The 22,805-nt window shown below is 42.6% G+C and overlaps 1 protein-coding gene across 1 annotated transcript in view; it reads right to left on the reverse strand.

The window, feature by feature from the left end:
* Positions 1–12,011: 12,011 nt before the first annotated feature.
* CDH17 (cadherin 17) overlaps positions 12,012–22,805 on the reverse strand; it is a 60,623-nt gene continuing 49,829 nt past the window's right edge. The window contains exons 15-18 of the mRNA XM_045505454.2: positions 20,509–20,748; positions 15,142–15,258; positions 14,892–15,005; positions 12,012–12,926 (exon numbers count right to left, since the gene is read on the reverse strand). Coding sequence (XP_045361410.1) covers positions 12,826–12,926; positions 14,892–15,005; positions 15,142–15,258; positions 20,509–20,748 — 572 coding nt within the window. The 3' untranslated portion in view covers positions 12,012–12,825. The remainder of the gene's footprint in view (positions 12,927–14,891; positions 15,006–15,141; positions 15,259–20,508; positions 20,749–22,805) is intronic.

Raw genomic sequence — 22,805 nt, forward strand, 5'->3', positions numbered from 1 at the left:
TTTGCCCAATTTTCTAGTTGTTTACAGTCTCAAGTCCAAACCTCCTTACTTCATCTTCACAGGAAGGTAGGTTCTCCAGATGATTTTTTTATATGCAGCCATGTTTAGGAACCACTGGTATTAACAATTTTGGCATAATTCTTATCTATATTTTATCAACATTATGATGTTATTAATGGAATCACCTTCCCAGGTCCATTTTAAATATCCATTTCTGATAACAGTATTAATAATGTATAATATACTGTACCAGGCAGTTTTAGAAGACTTAGCATGGTTTTATTTACATCATTTTTTAATCTACACAAATACTATTATTAAACCCATTCTCTGAAAGCAAAACCTAAGGTTCAAAGATATTAAATAGCTCTTCCCTGTGTCATACTGCGAGTAGATGGACCAGACAGGACCAGATCCTGTCCTCTTAACCCACTGTATTACAGTGCATTCCAGGAAGCCCACTGGATGGCATATAGATTAAGTAACTGCTGTGCATCTACATTTAAAGCTGGAAAACCACAATTATGTGGATCTATGTTAGTGGACACTGCTCATTTTGTGTAAAGATCACAAAAGCAAAGAGATATATATTATCAAAAATAGTATGCCTCTAAGTATTTAACATTCTGAAATGGCCATACTGATAATCAGATTATTTTAATATACCCCCTAAACTTATGTCACTAAAATTTTACATTTTAAAAATCACTCCACAATACTGTGAAGTTGTCATCCTTAACCCAATCCTAACATTTCATCCTGTCATCAACTCCTACCTGGAAATTAAGATCAAAGTTGTCTGAGGATGAGGGAGGATCAGAATAGAAAGATCCACTGATGTATTGGGTCCATCACTAGGTAATTTAAAAAAATAAACAGCAATTTTATACGTTTTCATTTCAATAAAACATCAGAACACTGGGGTCAAAATAGTTATATCAAAATATTTCCTAAATCAAAATAACTACATCCAAATAGCTGTGTTGATTGATCCTAAAATATTTTTTTTCAGGCGTCTTTTTTTTTAAAAGAAGGAGTGACTTTAAAACAAATCCCATTTTAAAACATCACAATTTCTGGAATATTTTGTTTTCACTCTTAGTCATCTGTTTTGTCTATTTCAGTCAAGTCAGATTGGAATTTTCTAAACAGACCTTGAAGCAATAGGTGAAGCCATGAATTAGGAGACCGAAGAGTAAACTGAATGGGAGAAGACGTCCTTCTTCTCAGCTCCATCATTCAGGAAGGACGTCTTCTGTGTTTATCCTTAAGTCTAGGGCCACCACTATTTGCTGTTACGTGAGATCCTCAACAACAACGTAGCGTACTTCTTGAGACAAATGAAAGAAATCCATGTCTATTAATACATATTCCTAAATAGTAAACGACTGCATGGATGTGCTTGGATACACACGGCTGCTGGCAGGCATCAGGTCCACCTTGGCTGCTGGCCAGAAGCATTTTTTTTTTTTTTTGTCATGTGACTCTCTCCCTAGGACAGCTCACAAGGTGGCAGCTGGCTTTCCCAAAAAAAGCAAATGAGATGGCAGCCCAAGAGAGAAGCCACGGTCTTTCTGTTATCCAGCATTAGAAGTGACATCCATCACTTCTGCCAGATCCTATTCACTAGGACTGTGTCCCTAAACCCAGCCCACACTCATGGTAGGGGCTTAGACAAAGGTGTGGCCACCAGGTGTTGGAGGCAGTGCTAAAGGCTGCCTACTTAACGGGTCTTATATGCAAACTGAACCTGTTATCACCCAGGTCACCACTTTGTTGTTAAATCTGCTTGACACTTACCAGTCCAAGGCGCCTCACTACCTTTGAGCTTGTCAACCGCTTACTCTCCTTTATAATTTTCTTCTCTAGTCTGCAAATTTTTGTCTTACTCGTTTTGGCCTCTGTTTCTATTCTCTTTCATAGGGCTACCTTACTCTGCCAAACTTCAAGAATTTTCACCTCGTTCTTTTCATCAGATAGCATTCATCCACGTGTTTATGTATCAGTGAAATGAACATTATTGAGCAGCTATCACGTATTAGGTGTCCTGACATTAACCACTCTGTTTGGCAGTATTTAAAGGTTAATCTCCTTTGAATCAGTGGTCCAAACTTATTATAGTCACATTATTGGCTCTGAGGACAGACATACTGGAGATTTCTTTTGACTGTACTTCCCTTGCATTCAATCTGAAGTCACCTGCATAAGCAGGTGGGGGTGAGAACCGACCATTCTGCTTCATTGTTTCCCATTTTACTTTGGGGAACATATGAGGTAGTTTAAAAACTTGGTAATGTTTGCCCTGAACTTGCTCATCTGAAAGTGATTTCAGTTGAGTGATTTAATGACTGGAACATTTCAGGGCTTTTTCCAGGGCACCAAAACTTTTAACACGGTTTATGAATTCTGCATCACTCTCTGGCTGACCATTCCCAGCTGTTGGGGAGCCTTTACCAAGTCTCTCCCTAAGTCCATAGTTCTGGCCTCACAAAGGGATTTTGATATCTTTTATTTCTTTAATATGTTTCCCGATTGATCTTTAAGATCAGGCTCTGACTGTGGTGAAATACTGTCAACATTTGCTTAATAATCTTTTGTTGGAAGCATCCTTAAACCTGGAGTCTAGGGACATCCAAAATTCCTTCTAAAAACTTGACAGGGTTCTGCTGAGTGAAAAGATTAATGAATAAAGATTGAGGAAACTGCATGAACAAAGGCTGTGGTGGTTGTCACCACTGCGTCTACCTGCTTCTTGGGAATAAAAACGTCATAAATAGTGATTTGTGGATTAAGTGAATAATGCATGAATCAGAAGAAGGTAATCCTTAGCTAAATTCAGAGTGTCCTAGTTCAGGGAGCAAATATGTCAATCATTGGGATGACTCCATGGACAAGGCTCTCATCGACAGAGCAGTCTTCCCCATGCACTATCAGGGTGAAGGCTCACTCACCCTCAACACATACTTTCTTCTTTACTTTTCTCTCCTTTCCCTCACTCTGAGCATTTTCCATGCTTCCTTTATATTCTAAACACGACTTTATAAAGAGACTATGAGCATTACTAATGTTAAGCTGTATTAAAAAGCTGGACATATGTCAAGAAAAAAAACTATTCAGGGCACGATTCCAGAGAACACATACCCAAATGACTTCATTCCTAACCCCATCGCAGGGTGTTGTCCTTGGCCGGAATATGGCAATTAACATTCCCTACGAACTCTGAAATAGATAGACGCTTCTTACAGGACTGAGGTTTGTGGAAAAGAGTTTTGCTTAGATTTTTAAATTGTTGTCCCATTATAGCAGAAAGTTATTTCTAGTTCATTCTTCTGTATTCTTGTTCAGTAATGTCTAATCTTGGGTAAGGAGAGACTTCCCAAATTAAGCCACGTGAGATTTCTTCTCTTTAATAGTCTTTGACATGGAGGACACGGATTTGGGTTTATATGGTTAACAAACACCAACCTTGGGCTCAGGTGAATTGAGGCAACTTGTTCTGCTATAAAGAACTTCTGGAAGGTCTTGAAATGCTTCAGTTCAATTCAACATTTACCAAGAAGCTGTTTTATTGAAGATTCTTTGCTGGCAGCAGAGGCTCAGTGACCATAAGAATGGTCTCCTGACCTCGAGTTGCTCAGAGTTTGTGACTGATGGGTGTGCAGTGAGGGGAGAACAGAGAAATAAAAAATAAAAATAAGACTTGATGCTCTATAAATGAACATCCTCCTAGACACGTAAGATAAATAAATGCCTATTGCACATCAGGCAGAACATGTATCAAATGGTAACAAGTCTAGACCTTCAAAATGTATGGTATGGAAATCCATGAAATTCAAAGTTGTGCAAATACAGCTACTCAGCGAGAGAATCAAATGATGAGCTCTATGAGATCTGTGCATGTGGGAGCGTGGGAGGGGACAGGAACAGCTGACTGAAGACACCGTATTGGCAAGCTATATCTCTACGTCTGAAATCTTTGAAGGGATTCTAAAATACGGCCATCTGAGGTCCTTTCTGGACATTGGGAATCACTTTGCTAATGACGCACGAAGTGAGGACAGCATCCATAATGGTCCCAGGCTGAGGAGTCAGTGAGAGTTCAGTCTCAGTGTTGTGTGTGGCCCCCCGAGGGAGCCCACCAATGCACTCTGGGGACAGAAGGCTGGACAACCGGCTACCATGGCCTGAGCCCCTGTTTCAATAATTAGAAGGAGAGTCAGGAGGTAGGAAACCTAAGGTAACCCCAGATACTGAAGACAAAGATGCTTCAAACCCGCAGGGAAGAGAAAACTATTTTTCGTTTTCCCACAGACTGGATTTTCCCTCCCAGCTGGTTTTCCTCCAGGGCCGCCCTAAGTCTCTGGGTTCTGCTCTGTTGCCTGCTTGCATCTCCTTGACAGTTTCTGCCCACGTCGATCTCTCCATTCCTTGAGCAGGTCAGCAGCTAACTATTTTCTGTGTCATAGAGGTACATCTTGGCTCCATCATTAGATTCTAAGCTAAGTCATTCATCCATTTAAATATGGAGCGTCAGCCATATGCCGGGCACCGTGCTCAGTGCTGGGAACTGTTCGCAGCCATGAACAAGGTCTCTGCCCCTTAAAACGCAAACTAATAAAGGACGTATTATATGCTATGAAAAGTGCTAGGAAGAAAATTAACAGGGGGAAATTAACAGGCAGGGCAGCTCAGAGGAGACAAAGTTTACGCTGAGACCTAAAGCAAGAGACAAGGCCAGCCACACAAAAGGAGCTGGAGAGGGGAGAATGTTCCAGGCAGAGGCACGTGGAAAGGAACAGAAGTGGAAGGAATTCAGCCTCCTCAAGAAAGTGTCAGATGCTCAGTGTGACTAAAGCATGGTGAGCAAGAGGGAAGAGGCAGGAGACGAGGTCTGAGCGAGTAGAGGCCAGATCAGGCAGGCTCACAAAGGAATTCAATGTTATATCTTATTCATTCAACATTTGCTGCTCAGCCCAGGACTTCCTTCAGTGGTAACCCTGACGCCCAGCACAGACCTCTGCTCAGGGTGAGCTTTCAGCAAATACTCGACAGTTGAAATGACTGAGAGGTCCCACCCAGCCTTGCACCAACATTTCCAGAATCTCCCGCCCATCAGTCATGCTGTGCCCAACTTCACAGCCAGACCTCAAAGGTCTCTCTTCAATCCATGTGTTTGACAATGTCCAGCCCTCACCCGTGCTTCTCCCAGAAAACGGAGAGCTCGGTGGATGAGAATGATTTTGGCGAGCACCTCTCATCACTAATTCTCCTCTTTTTTTTTTTATTTTTAAATTTTTTAGCTTTATTGAAATATATAGTAATTGACAAATAAAATAGTAAGATATTTAAACGTGTACAACATGGTGATTGATATACATACACAATGTGAAAGGACTCCTCCCATTGAATTAAATTAACGCAACGATCACTTCACATATTTAACTCCAGTGCGCGTGAGAACATTGAAGTTCTGCTCGCTTAGCAAATTTCAGTTACACAACACAGTGTCATCAGGCGGATCTGCTCCCGAGAGGCGGTCCAGCAGTGTGGTTCAAGTCTGAAAGCTGGGAGTCAGGCTGCTGGAGATCCCTGTCCTGGCTCATTACCCATGAGCTGTGCCTGGCGGGATGAATCCGGAGCCTTAGGTTTCCTCCTAGTAAGAGTGCTGTCTCATAGGGTTTAACCCTCTCATAGGATGTGAGCATTAAAAGGGATGATGCATGGAAAGCCCTTAACACAGTGCCTGGCACAGAGTGAGCCCTTAATTAATGATGTGCTAGTGTTAGCTACTGCTGTGTCAGTATTGGCATTAGCATTATCAGTCATGGGCCTTAAATGCCCCAGACATCCCAGTTCCACCCTCCCCTTCTCTGTTTGGAGAAACCCTAAGCACAGCTGGGTGCCGCGTCTGTGATGGGTTCCCAAGCCCTCAGGCAGAAGCCCCCTCCTGTCCCACCACGGGAGCAGTCTGTGTGCCCCACCTTGGGGATACTTGATTATCTCATTGCAGGATGACTGGTTAGGGGGTCTCCCCTGTGCAACAGTGCAGCCCATGACAACAGAGACAGTGCCTCTATGTAATAACTGTCAATTCAAGACTCATATTTTTTTACATCTTAACAGCTCGGAAATTGACAATGCATCTTACCAGCAGTGGCATGGCAAAGTTAATTGACAGTGCTCTCCTCTTCCTTAGTGTCACATAAAACAACAATGCACCTTAGAATAGACGGGTCCTTAGATTAGATGAAACACAGCAGCTTTGGGCTGGGCTTTAGAGTTAAGACTTCCGGGGTCGCTTATTTGGTATGTGACCTTGAGCAAGTTACATACCTAGCTGTCCTCCATCGCAGCCTCTGATCTGTGCAATAGACATAATAATTGGATCTCCCCCATACAGTTGTTGTAAGGATTTAATGACCACATTTTGTAAGGCATTTAAATAGTGCCGGGCGCATTATAAACACTGTAGAATTATTAGCTGCTGCTGTTTGTGTTCCCAGTGACCAGCTCAGTATCTGGCCATAACGGGCTTCAGTAAACAGCTGACGAATAAGCAAAAGAGCAGAACAGCAAGCTGCCTGCGACAGCCAAGGGGCGCGGCTCAGGCCTCCTCCAGAGGCCCGGGCGGCCGGGGCGCTGGCTGACTGTGGCTTTCCCTTCCAGGATCACACCCCAGTCGGCCACCCGGCACAGCAGGGGTTCGAAAGCCGGTGGTTTCTGCCCAACATCGGCTCTCCCAACAGACAGTCCTTGCTTCGGGGCACGGTGTTTGCCTGGTCCAGGCTCTCTCAGCCGTGTGATGGCCTGAGACCCTCCGTATCAGATCCACCCTCCGTCCTTCCCGTCCTCAACAGCCAGCAACCTGCCACAGTGGTGCAGGGCTCCCCCGCCTTCTCCTTTTCCCCCCCTTTATCCTTTATCCCTCACGGACCTGTCCTCCCCCAGATCTTTTCCTTGTCTAATTCTGTCTTGGCCGCTGCTTCTTGGAGCACACACGATGCCCACCTGGGCCCAGGTGAGACTTCCATGTTTCCTGGCTGGACAAGCCTGGTGCCGCCAGAGGAGAGGCTAAGCCAGGAAGATGTGTCCAGCCTGAGAAGAACTCAGACCCCAAGGAAGCCTTGCCCCAGGGCCAGCATTCGGCACAGACTGTGCCAGGATTTCAGCCAGCATGCACAAGCCACATGCGCTTACTCAGGGAAACCCCTCCCCCTTGCAGGCCCCAAGAGGGCTGTCTGAGATCCTGTGACTGAATCCAGACTCAGGCTGTTCCCCACACAATAGGCCAGTATATTGAGAGACAAGGTGTTGGGGCAAGGAGTAACGACGTTATTTGGAAAGTCGGCAGATGGAGAAGATGGAAGACTAATGCCCTGGAGAACCATCCTCCTCAAGTCAGAATTCAGGCTCCTTTTATACTAAGAAGGGGAGGGGGCGTGGTTGGTTGTTGCAAGCTTCTTGGTGTCAGAATCCTCTGTTCTTGCAATTGTCCCCGTAGGTCAGGTCGTGGTGTCCCTGTGAACCTCCAGCAAGAAAAGTGTTATTTTCTGTTCTGCAACTTTTAATCTTTATAGGAATGGGAAAGTGTTCTACCCTTAAAGGTCAGAGCCTTGAGAATGGGCTGTCCTGTATATTTCAGGCTATAGGCAACATTCTTTTACAAAAGGTGTAGAACCAGCTCAACTCAGCACAGGAAACAAGAGCACAGGGTTAGGTAGAGAGTCAAAGGAACAGATCTAACATGGAATCAGATTTGTTCTTTCCTATTACCCTCCTGCCACAACAAAAGGCAAAACTCAGCAGTGAGCCTCAGCCAGGACCTCTCTCCTCCTGCCCCACAGTGGACCTTGCCACTTTAAGAACTTAACCTTGGTTCTTTTTTTGGTAGGGGGGAGGATAATTAGGTTTATTTATTCACTAACTTTTTAATGAGGGTGGTACTGGGGATTGAACCCAGGATCTCCTGCATGCTAGGCATGCGCTCTACCACTGAGCAGTACCCTGCCCACCTCCCCTTGGTTCTTAGTCTCCGCTGCTAACCAAGGCCATGCTGGCTTTGAGCAGAGCCATTGGAAATTCTGCCTTTGGGATCTTTTCTTGGCCAGGAGCCAAGTTTAACTTCAGTTAATAAAAATATATTCTGTTTCCTCCCAGCCCTGCACTTAATTCAAGAGGGTAACTAAAAATGTTGGGTACACCCAGGTGCTATTTTTATTCCCACCTCCACATGCACACCCTTCCACCTCTTCCAAATCCTGGACTCATCCATCAGCCCGATTGCTGCAATGGAAAAACTGAAAACTTCTGTGTTTTTTGTATTGAAGTACAGTCAGTTACAATGTGTCAGTTTCTGGTGTACAGCACAGTGTCCCAGTCACGCCCATACATACATATATTCGCTTTCATTTGTTTTTCTCTGAAAACTCTTTCTCTCAATCAGACCAAACACTTGTTTCCACAGTCTGCCCGTTCTTCCCTCCCCTTCCTGTCCCACTGCCCCACTCAGCCGGCTCTCCTAGGGTAAGGATCCCGTGACAAGAAGCGGGCTTTGGTTTCTGGCCAAAGAAACTGCTGCTGCAGACGAATAACTTCTGGAGGCCTCAAGGGTGGCCTGTGCTTTAGCTATCGACGTCACTAGACCAGTACCCCTTAGAATCATCTACCATCTCAGGTCGCTGTCCTCCTTGGCTTAGGGGCCCAGATGGCTTACACATGACTAACACAGAGCACATACCCAGGAAATCGTTTCAAAATGTCAAATGGAGACTGTAACATGCTGGGATGTAAAGGTGGAAAACCAACAAAATGGAAAGTAACTGTGTTATAAAATATATGTATATTATTTGCTTTTTTACATTGTCAGGAATATCCCTTTAAATAGCCGGCTCTCCAAGCACAAGCACAAGAAGCTGTCACTCTAAGCACAGCACAAGAAATGTGGGCTTTTCGGGTAATTTTTGCTCCGGTTTACAAAGGGGCTGCTCTCCTGCAGGTGAGAATCGCTTCTTTCTTCTAAGCTTCATGCTTGGAGTTCCTAGGCTCTGATGTGGTGACAGAGTGACGTGGGTCTAGACCCACCAGGCTGCTCTCAGTTGAAGGATCTCTGTGGGCCAAGAGATGGCTCTCCTGACAGCAGCCCCTCCCACCTTCCCTGAGCTCTGGGTCATGGGCCATGTTTGCATCTGAGAAAGGGTCTAAGTGGTTAGACCCGCTAGGGTTAAAGGTGTACAGAAAGTGGAGAGGATTGGGGAGCTGATGGTCTGAAGAAGGATGCTGTTTCAGACCCTCAAAAGGCTCATATTCCACACAAGCCTGGTCCTAACCTGGCCCCCTGGAGATTGTTTGGAATAAGTGTTTTCAGCTGTGTTTGCACATTAGACTCACGGGGAGATACTTTTTGAGAACGCTAAAGCTGGGCGTCCTGCCCAGAGGTGCTAACTCAGCTGGGCACGGTGCTCTGGAAAGAGCGCTTTTGAAAAACTCCCCCAAGTGGTTCTAACCTGAACCCACTTAGCATCCCTGGGGCAGATGCCCCCTCAGCCTCACAACTATTTCTTAACCGTCCAGCAGCTCTTGAGGGCTTTGTCACCCTCGGGCATCGTTTCCCGCTCCAGCAGCTCTGAGGGTGTCTGAACAGAGCATCGGGGTTTGTACGTAGGGACGAAGGTGGTAACGTGGGCGTTTAGGGTATCTTTGAGGAGACGGTAGCTGAACACAGAGAATGGATTCATTTCAGTTTTGTCAAATGGGTGGCACTTAAGTGACAACAGCATAAGTGGCCTAAATGAGTCAGCCATCTCTTGTATTCATTCTTCAGAAACTTACAGAGGAGCACTTTGAGCCCAGACTCGTCACAGAGACATTGAAAGTATGCTGAGGAGCCCCAGACTACTTGGGGAGATCAAATGGGCTCTCATTTAGAACATGAGGTCCACAAGCAAGGTACAAATATCACTCTTTTGATTGCAGGGGTAGAAATCCACGGAGCTTTAAGTTAAAAAAGGAATGTGCTGACTCATAGGATAGGAAAGTCCAGGCCAAGGCTGTCTTCAGACACAGCTGGATCCAGGTACTCAACATCTTCAACATCTCCTCCTCTCATCTCTTAATCCTCTGTGGTCTCTGTTCTAGGGTAGGCTTAACTCTTGTGGTGAGCAGAATGCTCTAAGCTTATTTTCTACTAGCTTAGCAAATTCCACTTAAAGAGAGACATTTTCTAAGAGTTTCAGCAAAATTCAAAAGTGAGTCTCGCTGAGAGAAAGTGCTAGGGAGATGGGGAAAAATAGCAAGTTGACTCTACTCAAACTATACAGGCGAGGTGTTGGGGAGCTGGGGAAGGGGTGGGGGGATGTTTTCCAGGGAAAACAGGACCACTCTTACCAGAAGAGGGTCTAGATCCTGGGATTCTCCTCGCCGCAGTGCAGAAGTTGAGATGAGGTAGTGGCCTCATCTAGTGAGCTGTAGGAAGGAAATAAGAGAAGGCTGCCCAAAGGGACCAGTAATTAAATTGATATTAAAGACTTTAAGAATGGGTAGGATCTGGTCGTGGAAGGAAGAGAAGGTTTTGGGTGTGTGTGTGTGTGTGTGTGTGTGTTCGGTCTCTCAATTTTTTTGTTTTTATTTTTTATTGAAGTGCAGTCAGTTACAATGTGTCAGTGTCTGGTGTACAGCAGTGTCCCAGTCATGCATATACAAACATATATTTGTTTTCATATTCTTTTTCATTAAAGGTTATTATTACAAGATGTTGAATATAGTTCCCTGTGCTATGCAGAAGAAATTTTTTTTAATTTATTTTTATATATAGTGGCTAACATTGCAGAACAAGAAGCAGATACTAATCAGTGATTTCAGATGAGAAGGTTGTGTGACCAGTCTGCTATCAGGTGGTACAAGCTGATCCAGAGAGGACCACACGGAATTGAGGCAGGAGGGATCCCTGAGCCACCGGAGCAGACCTCCCTCAGTTCTGCCTCAGTCTTTCTGGAATGATAAAGTGATTTCTGGAAAATAAGCAGGGCCAGTGATGCTGCAATTTTAAGTGATCTAAATGTCCTGTCACAGTCACTCTTAGTCAAAAACACACAGATGAAGTAACTATAGAAGCTGTTCAGAAAGTCAGACTGTTCCTTGGGTTGGAGTGTGTAATTTGTGCAGTAAATTTGCTTTTGGTGCTCTTGGATTTTTGTTTTCCTTTGTTTTGTCTTTCAACGTACGGTGAGATGAGAGGGCGCCTCACCCACGAGACTTCCAGTGAGCCTCATGTGGAAAAAGCAGGTAAAAGAGCTCCATAGACCCTGAAGCACAGGATAACCTAACACAAGACCGTAGTACTGAGGTCTTGAAAATAGAGTTTAGATACTTCCTCTTGTTTTACTTTTATGCCTTTAAAAGATATAATAGAAGCCCACAAAGAGGGTTATTTATGAAAAACAGAACTCCAAGGCCTGCTTTAGCCGTCACTGTAGGAACACTTTTTCAGATACGAGGTTTTTTCCCCAGAAATTCTTGAAAATTCTGAGCAGCTGTGTAATGTTGAATACTTTCAAGGCTCAAATCAGGAGCCAGACCACAGCTCCAGGGCCTAGAAATGCTTCCAAGTCTCCCACATTTTCTTATTTAAAATATATAAATTCTTTGGTTGTTTGGTTGGTTGTGTTTTTTTTCGGGGGGGAGGGGAGTAATTAGGGTTATTTGTTTTTTTAATGGAGGTACTGGGGATTGAGCTCAGGATGTGGTAGATGGTAACCACGCGCTCCACCACTGAGCTATACCGTCCTCCCTTAAAATGTATACTTTTTTTTTAATGTATACATTCTTAATGTATCTGCCTCAAACGTCCCAATCCACAGTCACAAGAGCTGTGAAGCTGTATTTCAATGTGCCCCCTCTTTATGGGTTAATTCTACTCCGGAGGCAATTTTGGTAAACGATAGGCAACCACTGTTACCTAGTCCTTCCCGCAGCACACGCACAGAACCAGGAAGCAGGGCCAAAGAAACAAAAGATCCAAGAAACAAAATCACAGTCAGTGTTTATTCTTGATTTCCTTCACTCCTTCTTTCATGCCTCTTTATTTCCCTCCACATTAGATATGCAGGGACCACCGCGTGGTCAGCGTACCCAGAAGGCCCACGAGCGCAGCGGGTGGGCGTGCAGGCGGTGAGCGGCCGTGGCCCGCGGCTGCTCTCTGCGCCGGGCTGCGTGAGGCAGGCCCCCGCGCGGCCCGGGCTGGGCGCGCGCTCTTCCCAAGTGGCAGCTCCTCCAACGGAAGGCACCGTAAGCCACGCAGGGCTAAGGACGGCTGGGAACACCCAAGAGCTTCTGTTCAAATTAAGGGACGTCTGTGCTTTCATTTTTCCCTAAGCCTGCACTTTGTTCTTTTCTCCCACAAATGTTAAAATCAGTGAAATGCCAAAGGAGATGGGGAGGAAGGAGACATAAGATGGAATCAGAAAAACCACAAATGGAATCCAGGAAGTTCTCTGGTGGATGACTGATAAACCTCCTTGAGGAACCAAAAATGAACAGAGAATTTCATCAGCCCGCCTTTCCGTAAGAGGGAAAACACACACACATTTTTGTTTTGGGATAAATCATTAAGGCTTTTGCAGAGGGGGGAAGTGTTATGAGGAAATGGAAAATGTCTCTCCTGTCTACAGCATATGAACTATCTAACGGTAATAAAATATTAAAGGGCAGGAGGGCATATCTGTAAAAAATTAGAGTGCACATGTTGGACAAAATGTAAAATTATGGCATTAAATGGTTGTGTTACTGAAATAGCACTTTATGCATAAACTCAAACATTCCTTTTCACATTCAGCTTCTCAGAGGTTTGACTTCAGATGCCCGAGCACTTCCAGCATTATTCTGGCCTTTATTCCTCTTCATCCGGATAAACACAACTGCTAAAATTATACCTAAAAGAGAAAACTCAGAGTCAAATAGATGGAATCTGAAAATAGTACGTACTGTTACATTCATTTATAAAGTGGCACCCTGGGTGGAAAAAATGACTCATATAATTTCATTTTTGTTTGTGGCTCAACAAAGTTTCGTTGTCCTGGTGAATAAGGGACTCTAGGCATGGGCTTTCTTGAATAAGTAACTTATCACATTTCTTGTCAGTAAGTGTGTATCAAGCCCCAGGTCCTATCTAAGCTGGGCACCATGGCTGGGTCTCTGTCAAGGAATTTAGCATCCAATGCCTGTGCTGCTCCGAAGACTAAATGCACAGGCTCCTGGCTGAGCTCCTGAACTGCGGACACACTCGGTCAATGCTGATTCCAGGCCTCCCCTTCCCTAGAGGAAACAGCCCAACGAGAACAACCGGAAGCCTGTCCTCGGACCTGTTCACCAACCTAAAGCCTACTTTCATGCGTCCACACCAAGCATCTTACTTTCTTTGGCACCTTCCTCCTGGCTCCAGCTCAGGCAGACTACCTACCTTCTCTGGTTTCTCCCATCTCTGACCTCCTACAAAATTACATTATGCAGTTTAGCACTGAATGTGTGAACTATAAATCAGAGACCTATATGGAAAAGGAAGTTGTTGTAAGGAAATTAACCTGGCAGTAAGTTTACAGGAGGAATCATGGCAGGAAAGACTGGATGCTCAGAGGCCCATTAAGAATCTTGCAATAATCCCAATGTTATTGAAAAAAGTCAGGACATAAAACTGTAAGATCCTATTACTTCTATTTTGAGATCACATAACTCATCCAATCTTTAGCCTGGAGTAAAATTATGAGATTAAATAGTCATGTTGGAAATCTGCTATTTGGCATATAAACTCAAAAATCCTTTCAAGATGGGAGGACAAAGAGTAAGGAAAGGCATAGAGGTGGAGGGGAGCTTGGCGAGTGAGTAGACCCCCAGGGTCAGCTCAATGAGTATGAAAGGTGTGCACCACGCTGTGGTCCTCGGGGAGAAGTGATGCTCACCACGCACATGTTAGGATGGGCAATGGTCATGTCACAGGCCCTTCTATGTCATAATAATGAATTCGGACAGGAGGGTCTAAGGAAATGAGATCCCTTTTAGAGCTGAGAATCAGAGCCCAATGTGGTAGACTGGATGGCTGCAGAAAAGCCCAGATGTCAAGAGAACAGTTAAGAATACTTAGAATAATCCCAGTCCTTCCTCTTAAAAGAGAAAGGCTGTGAAACAGTGCCGACCTCTTCACCCAGGTGCGCAGAAATTGATGAAGTATCTACTCCTCATACTTAACTTGTGGCGAGGACACCAGTCAAAAGAGGGTAATGACTATCGTAGGCTCTGAGCTGTTCACGGAAGAGCAGACAGGGAAGTCTGCTGTCAAGCCAGGCCAGGGGCCAAGGCAGAGTGGGGCCTGTGATACAGTGGAGTTATTCTGAGTTAATAAAGAATCAGGGTCCACAGTCATAAGCTGTGGAAAACACAGGAAAGTTGTGCAGCTTCCCAGGCACCCCGGCACGCCCCCCCGAAGGCCAGCTCCTGCCTATCCCTGCGACGGCCACCGGACCGCAAGCTCTGTGAGTGTCGGATCTGGGCAGGTCCACCCCTGTGGCCCCGTCAGGCGCACAGCAGAGGCACAGCCACTGCATGTCCTTCTCCTTCAGCCGGAAAGCTTGGTAACTAAGCATAAAGTAAAACAATTTATGCTTTAAAGCCTCTTTTATTGTATTTCCCAAACTAAACAACAAGGCAGTCATAGGTCGAGTGTGGTACTAAAGCAGTGTCTCCCAGCCAGGAAGGTGTGACACAGTTTACTGCTGAGCTGCATTCTTAACTCCTGCCTGCGTTGCCATCTGAGCAGCCACCAGCCCAGCCGGGGAAGACAGACCTTGAGCTCATGCGTCTGAGACCCAAGACAGAAATCCTTAAATCTGAGAATTTATACTCACCGATGACCAAAAAGGTAGTAAGAAGTATGCCAACTGCCAGGCCCACAGTGGGTATCCCAGGCAGGTGACCTGCTGGCTTGAAACATGTTTCTTCCACACATTTGCAGAAAGTCACTGAAAAACAGAACAACATTTGGTAAAATAAATTTTCAAGTCAACAGGTGCAGAATTTCATATCAAAGACAAGAATTCTCGCAAACTACTCATACTGACAGACATGATCCTAAGTTGCCTGCACCAAAATGCCTACCTGGTAAAGACACAGTCCCTTCCAAGGGCGGCCGACCACTATCACTGATGCGGATTGGGATGTAGTAAACTCTTTCCTCAAAGTTCGTGTGCTTGGTGGAGAGGCGGGCATGAGTTCCTGCCAGAACAGGGGGAAGTGAATGACAAGAAAACACAACTGCAGACCCCTGGATGAGCAGGGATAAAGCTCATCTCTGCATTATATACTAAAGTTGACTGGAAAATGGTTAGATATGAGTTAAACTACCCAGAATAACACCACTCCAAAAGTACCCTCCATAAGGTCAAAAAGGATGCTAAAGCATCCTTCAAGTTCTCAATTCATGAATTCTCTGTAAAAATTAATATGAAATACAAGATAAAGAAGTTGTGGTATATTTATACAATGGAATACTACTCAGCCATAAAAAAGAATAAACTAATGCCAGTTGCAGCAACATGGATGGATCTGGAGATCATTACTCTAAGTGAAGTAAGCCAGAAAGAGAAAGAAAAATACCATACGACACCACTCATATGTGGAATCTAAAAAAAAAAGAGAGAGAGAGACAGAAAAAAAAGACACTAATGAACTTATCTACAAAACAGAAACAGACTCACAAACGTAATAAACAAACTTATGTTTCCAGGGAGAAATTGGGTGGGAAGGGTAAATTGGGAGTTTTATATTTGCAAATATCAACTACTACATAAAAATAGATAAAAAACAAATTTCTTCTGCATAGCACAGGGAACTATATTCAACATAGTAATTTATAATGAAAAAGAATATGAAAACAATTACAGGTATGATTGAAACATCACACTGTACACCAGAAATTGACACATTGTAGCTGACTATACTTCAATAAAAAAAATTAAATACAGTTGATTTCATAAAGTTCCCTCAAACACAGAGAATTAGAAAGAGAAAAAGAAAGTTAAAATAATAATTGCTAATTTTTTTCCAGATTTGATGAAAACTCTAAATCCTCAGATCTAGGAAGACTGGCAAATCTCAAGAAGAAAAAAGAACAAAACTACACCAAGGTACATAATCAAATTGCTTAAAGCTGGTGAAAAAGAAAATCTTAAAGTCATCCAGAGAAAAAAAGGCACATTACATTCAAGGGAACAAAGAAGAAACAATACAATCCAGAACACAGTGGAGAGAGATCTTTAACGTACTGAAAGAAAAGAGTCTCAATATATTTAACAGGATTCCAGTCAAATGTTTTCTGGTCAGTATGGAATTAAATTAGAAATTGGTAACCAGGAAGATGTGGGAAACCCCCATAGCACATTTCTAAATCACTCATAGAACTGAATGAAGACAAATTTATAGCACCAAATGCCTATGCTAACAAAGGAAAAGTTCTCAATTGCCTCAGCTCCTACCTTAACAAAAATAAAACAAGAAGAACAAATTAGGTACAACATAGGAAGAAAAAGGAAATAATAAAGACCCAAGCAATAAAATACAAAACAAACAAAAAAAAAAGTAGAGAAAAATGAATGGAACCAAAAGCTGGTTCTTTGAGAATATATCAGTAAAATTAATAACCTCTAGCCAGATTGATCAGAACAACAATTTAAAAAAGAGGCAAAATTTGAGGTGATATCACTACATATTCTGCAGATATTGAGAGAATAATAAAATAATATTACAAATAATTTTGTGCCAGTAACTTAGACAAATCAAATGAAGTAGACAAATTATTTGAAAGACAAAACTAACAAACTCAGTCAAAAAGAAATCTGTAACTTGAATAGCCGTGTATCTGTTAAAACAACTGCATTTGTAGTTAGGGCTTCCTGCAAAGAAAACTTTGGCTCAGATGGCTTCACTGGTGAATTCTATCAAAATTTAAGGAAGAAATAAAAAACAACACTTCCTAAACTCATTCTAGGAGGCCAGAACTACTCTGATACCAAAATCAGACAAAGATGAGAAAAGAAAAATACAGAGCAATATCCCTTATGAATATAGATAGTAATATTCTTAAAATTTTAGCAAATCAAATCCAACCATACATAAAAATGCTAATATTTCACCACAAAGTAGGCTTTATCCCAGAAAGAGAAGACTGATTTTAAGATCTAAAAGTTAATAGATGCATACTTCACCAATTAACAGACAAAACAAAACAACCAAAAAACCCCAATCAATCATACAATCATCTCTCAACAGATGCAGAAAAAGCACTTGAAAATTTTAGCATCACTTCCTAACTTAAAAAACAAAAAAGCCTCCCAGCAAGTTAGGGATAGAAGATAAATCCTCAGTCTGTTAAAAGGTGTCTACAAAAAACCTGCAGCTAATTTATACTTAATGGTGAAAGACTTAACTGCCTTCTCTCTAAGATCAGGAACAAGCCAAGGTGTTTCTGCTCTCACTACCTTTATTCAACATTATCCCGAAGGTTTTAGTCAGTAATAAAGCAAGCTAAAGATATAAAAGCCATCCAGATTGGAAAGGAAATAAAACTGTTATTATTCACAAACAACAAACATAATTGTCTATGTAGAAAAGCTATGAATACGTTAGAAAGGGAGAGAGAACTTATGAGGTCACCAAAGTTACAGGATACAAGATCAACACACAAAAATCATCAATTACAGTTCTATAGCCTGCAATTACTTCAAAATTAAAAATTTTAAATATTTAAAGTAGCCTAAAAATGAAATGCTTAGGGGAAATTCTACAAGAACTAAAACACATTGCTCAGAGAAATTAAGGAAAACCTAAATAAGTGGAGACATATGTCATATTCATGGGTTAGAAAACTCAATTTTACTAAGATGTCAGTTCTCCCCCAAATTCAGCTATAGAGTCACACAATCTCAATCATAATCTGCATAAGCTTTTTGGGTAGAAATGGACAAGTTTAATTCTATAAGTTATATAGAAATGCAAAAGACCTAGAATAGATTGAAGAATCTTGAAAAAGAACAAAGTGGGGAAATTTACACTACCTGACTTCAAGTCATATTGTAGAGCTGCAGTGATCAAAACACTGTAGTACTGCTACAATGACAAAGAGATCAGTGAGACAAAAAAGAAAATCCAGAGAGGGGAAAGGTATGGCTCAGTGGTAGAGCACATGCTTAGCATGCACAAGGTCCTGGGTTCAATCCCCAGTGCTTTCATTTAATAAATAAATAAATGTCTAATTACCTCCCCCTCAAAAAATAAAAAAGAAAAGAAATAAATAAAAAGTAAAAAAGAAAAGAAAAGAAAAGAAAGTCCAGTAATAGATCCAAATATATGTGGTGACTTGATTTTTGACAAAGCTGCCAAGATAATTCAATGTGAAAAGGATATTTTCAATAAATAGTGTTTAAACAACTAGATAGCCACACTAAAACCAATGAACCCTGACCTTTACCGTGCATGTACAAAAAATTAACTTGAAATGGTTCATAGAGCTAAATATAAAAGCTAAAGCTATATAACCTCTGGGGAAAAAATAAGAAAATTTTAGTGACCTTGGATTTTGCAAAAATGTCTTAATACACACAAAAGTCAGAGATTATAGAAGAATAAAAAATCAATAAATCAGATGTCATCAAAAAATGTTAATTGACTCTTCAAAAGACACTGTTACAAAATGAAGAAGTAAGCCACTGGCCTGGGAGAAAATATTTGTAAACATGAATCTGACAAAGAACTTGTGTCTAGACTGTATAAAGGATGCTTATGACTCAACACAGAAGCCAAACAGCCAAACTTTTTAAATGGGCACAATATTTGACCAGACAGTTCACCCGTGAAGATACATGGATGGCAAATAAGCACATGAAAAAATGTTCAACATCATTTGTCATTAGAGAAATATAAATTAAACCATAATGAAATACTTCCCTCCCACTACAGTGGCTAAAACTGCGAAGACTGAGCACAGCGAGCCCTGGGAAGATGCTGAGTAACCAGAACCCTCATTCACTGGAGGGAATGTAGACTGTTACAGGTGCTTGGGAAGCCATTTGACATTTTCTTAAAAATTTGACCATACAAGGTAATCTCCTTGGTTAAGTCTATTTCTAGGTATTTTGTTGTTTTTGATGTAATGGAAATGTTTATGCCAGTTATAAAATTCTGGCTTTTGAAGTGAAAAAAAAAAAGTGAATGAAGGGCCACAAATGGCAAAATATCCTTCTTAAGGGTGAGTTGTATTCCATTACATATATAAGCCGCATCTGCTTTATCCACTCATCTATTGATGTGCACTTAGGATGCTTCCATATCTTGGCAGTTATAAGTAATGTTGCTGTTAATAGCAGGGTGTATGTATCTTTTTGAATTAATTCTTATTTTGTGGTTGGCTTTATTCCTTTGATAACTAGGCAAGTTCAAAAAGCTAAAGCTCTAAACGTTCTTAGAAACAATGAACAGTACATATATGTAAACTTTAAAAATATGGCAGTCTATTGTGTATATGTATTTACATGCAATATATTGCATATGTGCAGTCAAACTGTAACAATTCTAATAAAATGAAAAATGAAAAAAAAATTTTTGACTGTACGGCTACCGTATGACCAGCCATTACACTTCTAGGTATTTAACCAAGAAAAATGAAAGCATACGCTCCTACAAGGCCCTTGTTCACAAATGTGCACAGAAGGTTTATTTGAAATAGCAAAAACTGGACGCACCCTGAGTAATACTCAATAAGTGAATGGATAACAAATCGTGAGATAGCCATACAACGGAATTCCACTCTACAATAAAAAGGAGTGAAGTGTTAACGTAGGCAAAAACATGGTGAAATCCCCAAATTAGTATACTAAGTGAAATGAGCCAGACAAAAAAGAGTACACACTGCATTATATTATTTAGATAAAATTCCTGAAAATGCATATTAATCTATAGTGACAGGAAGCAGATCAGTGGTTCCTTGGGGGTGGGGTGAAAAATTAAGGCCTGTAACAGCACATGGATACACCTTAGAGGGTGGTGGGATGTTCCTGATTGTGCTGATGGCACCAGTGGTGTGTACATATATCAATTTTTATGAAATTGTCCGCTTTAAATATGTGCTGTTAACCGTATGTCAATTATATTTCAATAAAGCTGTTTTTAAAAATCATCATGAAACCTGTTTCTCAGCTGCCATTGGAAATTTTGCAAATGCTGCTCTGATTATCCAACTCTTCATCTGCACTAAGGTGGGATGCTTGCTGTGTGTTGACAATCTTTCCCTCTTCCAAACCCCGGGGCTCTCAGCCCTTTTGAGAGCTTCCCTGTGCAAGTTTCCGCAGCATGAACTTCCTTCCTGGAGCATGGAAGAAAGCGCTGTGCTGAGGGCTGCCCGCACACCAAGGCAGATAAAAACCCATTTCATCACCCATCAGTGTTTTTCTTGATGTATTTTTGACAACTCACCATTGATTCCGGAAACTTCCCAGTCGCTTTGTAAGCTTTCACTGCCAAGGGCAAATCTAAAGCGTGGACCCAGAAATGACTGCTGATCATCATCTGTGACCTCAAAAATGAGACTCCCGGGAGCTTTGGGGGGATGGCAGAAGAACAAGCCTGTGTACTCCTTGACCAGCCGCGGGGGGCTGTCGTTCACATCCATCAGCGTCAGGTGGAACTGTGCGGTGGAGCTCAAGGAGGATCCACCTGAGGAATTGAGTCATTGAAACATGGTATCAGCTCTCTCATTCTCCTCTTAATAAAAAAGGATATTTCCTTTTCTTTAAAAAAAAAAAAAAACTACAATTCAGATCTAGTTTCGTTTTCTGGTTTAAAAGTCTTGATAATGATAATCACTAAGAATAATGGGCTAATATGTTACATACATCACTTCAAAATAACCCTGATGTATATTGACAGGTGAGAAGACTGAGGCTCAGAGAAGTTGTATGACTTGCCCAAGGTCACACAGTAAGAGAGGCTTCCGACCCAGGAGGTCTGACTCTCAAGTCCACACCTTTAAACTGCTCCTCAACACTGACTTACGCATGTTCGTTAAGTTTTCTAAGCCTCATTTTTTCAGCTGTAAAACATGTGGCTTTATGAAGACGCGATGAGTAGCATTCTTAGAAAATGGTGAAGAAAAGCACAAACATTATTTGCTGTGGTGTAGTGGTGAAAAATTAGGACTCTTAGCTGTGCAACTTAACTTCTCAGTGCCTTGGTTTCTCCAACAAATATGGTCAGTAAGAATACCAGCCCCACACGGATGTAGGAAAGGCAAGTGCTTAGAACGGGGCTGTCAGCACAACGTGAACACCGACTGCTCTCATCCGCCCTGATGTCATCACAGACGCTGCTTCTACAATTTCTGACTCTGACCTGCGTCAGCTCCAATAAAGCCTATTTGCCTGCTTTTCTTGTCCAATGTCTTCTATGTCTCTGGCTACACTTAATCAAAGGGGGAGGAAGCGCCCATGTGCTCTAGAAGTCATTTCGTCTACGTGCATCCTTTCAGGGCCAGCAGCTGCAAACAGAGTAGGGTCTTGAACCCTGGTTTTGACTGACAAAACTGCTAAAATGTGAGAGGCTATTACGACACATCCAAAGCACAGCGCTGACCCCATGGCGCGTTGTCGCGGAACGCACAGCACAAAGGCTCAGCCAGAAACTTCCTGCTGATTCAATCGGGAGCTTCTAAATCAAAAGTGAGTGGAATGTACAGAGTGTGACAGTGGAAGGTACTTAACTAAAAGCAATGGAGAGAGCTGGTGCCTGACCCGCCCCATCCGCTCACACACGGCTGCTCCGAATTCGACACAACATGCCGGCATTTCTACCCTCATGGCTTTAACTTGACTGCAGTGCTTTTGTTTTTCTTCATCTTTTTTTTCCCCCTTTAACGGAGGCACTAGGGAATGAACCCAGGACCTCATGCATGCCAAGCAGGCACTCTACCACTGGGCTATACCCACCCCCAACCCCTGTCTGTCTTCATCTTTTCATACACAGAGACCATTTTTTGTGATTCCCACCCATTGGAATGTCCAGTTCCCAACCCTGGGATTCACATTTTGAAAGTTTTCTCTTTTTTTTGTCTAAACTGTATTTAGTCATAATTTGTTCAGTTCTCACTTTTTGGTCAGCGAGGCAGATAGATTTACTGTCACACTAGAGGCTCTGACCAGCATAGGATCAACAGAATCCTGGTTGTAAGTTAGAAAGTTCTATTTAAATGCAAAGAAACTCAATGTTTTCATCTCAAGCCTTATTCCAGCACAATATTCCTGAGTTTATTTTTAGAGATTATATAGGGGCGGGTCCAACATCCTTGGCTTATCTATACAATAAGTCCTTCCTTTCAAAAGTTCACCCTACTTCATCAAAACAGATACCCAGGGCCCCCCAAATCTACTGAATCAGAATGTGCAGGGTGAACTCCCCAGATCTGCACTGAACAAGCTCCTGGGTGATTCAGGCGTGTGTAATGTTGACAACATTGCATCAGACATTTTCTGTTTCAAAAGGACGAGATCTCAGTCACTGCAACTTAAGGCTGGAGGAGCAAGTGATGGTCTGGGTCAGCAGGGCAGTGGTTTGACTCCGCCCCCAGGAGAGACCCACAGCCACTGTGGAGGAAAGGAGGTAGTTCAGCAGGGACACGGGAACCTTCTAGAAGCCGTAACCCCTACAGGAGATGACAGAACGAAGAGCAGCCCAGAAGCCTAGTCAGCCCCCAGAGCAGCCCTGCCCGGAAGAGCCCT

The sequence above is a fragment of the Camelus bactrianus genome, chromosome 25 (assembly GCF_048773025.1).
Source record: "Camelus bactrianus isolate YW-2024 breed Bactrian camel chromosome 25, ASM4877302v1, whole genome shotgun sequence".
In the NCBI taxonomy this organism is placed as follows: Eukaryota; Metazoa; Chordata; class Mammalia; order Artiodactyla; family Camelidae; genus Camelus; species Camelus bactrianus.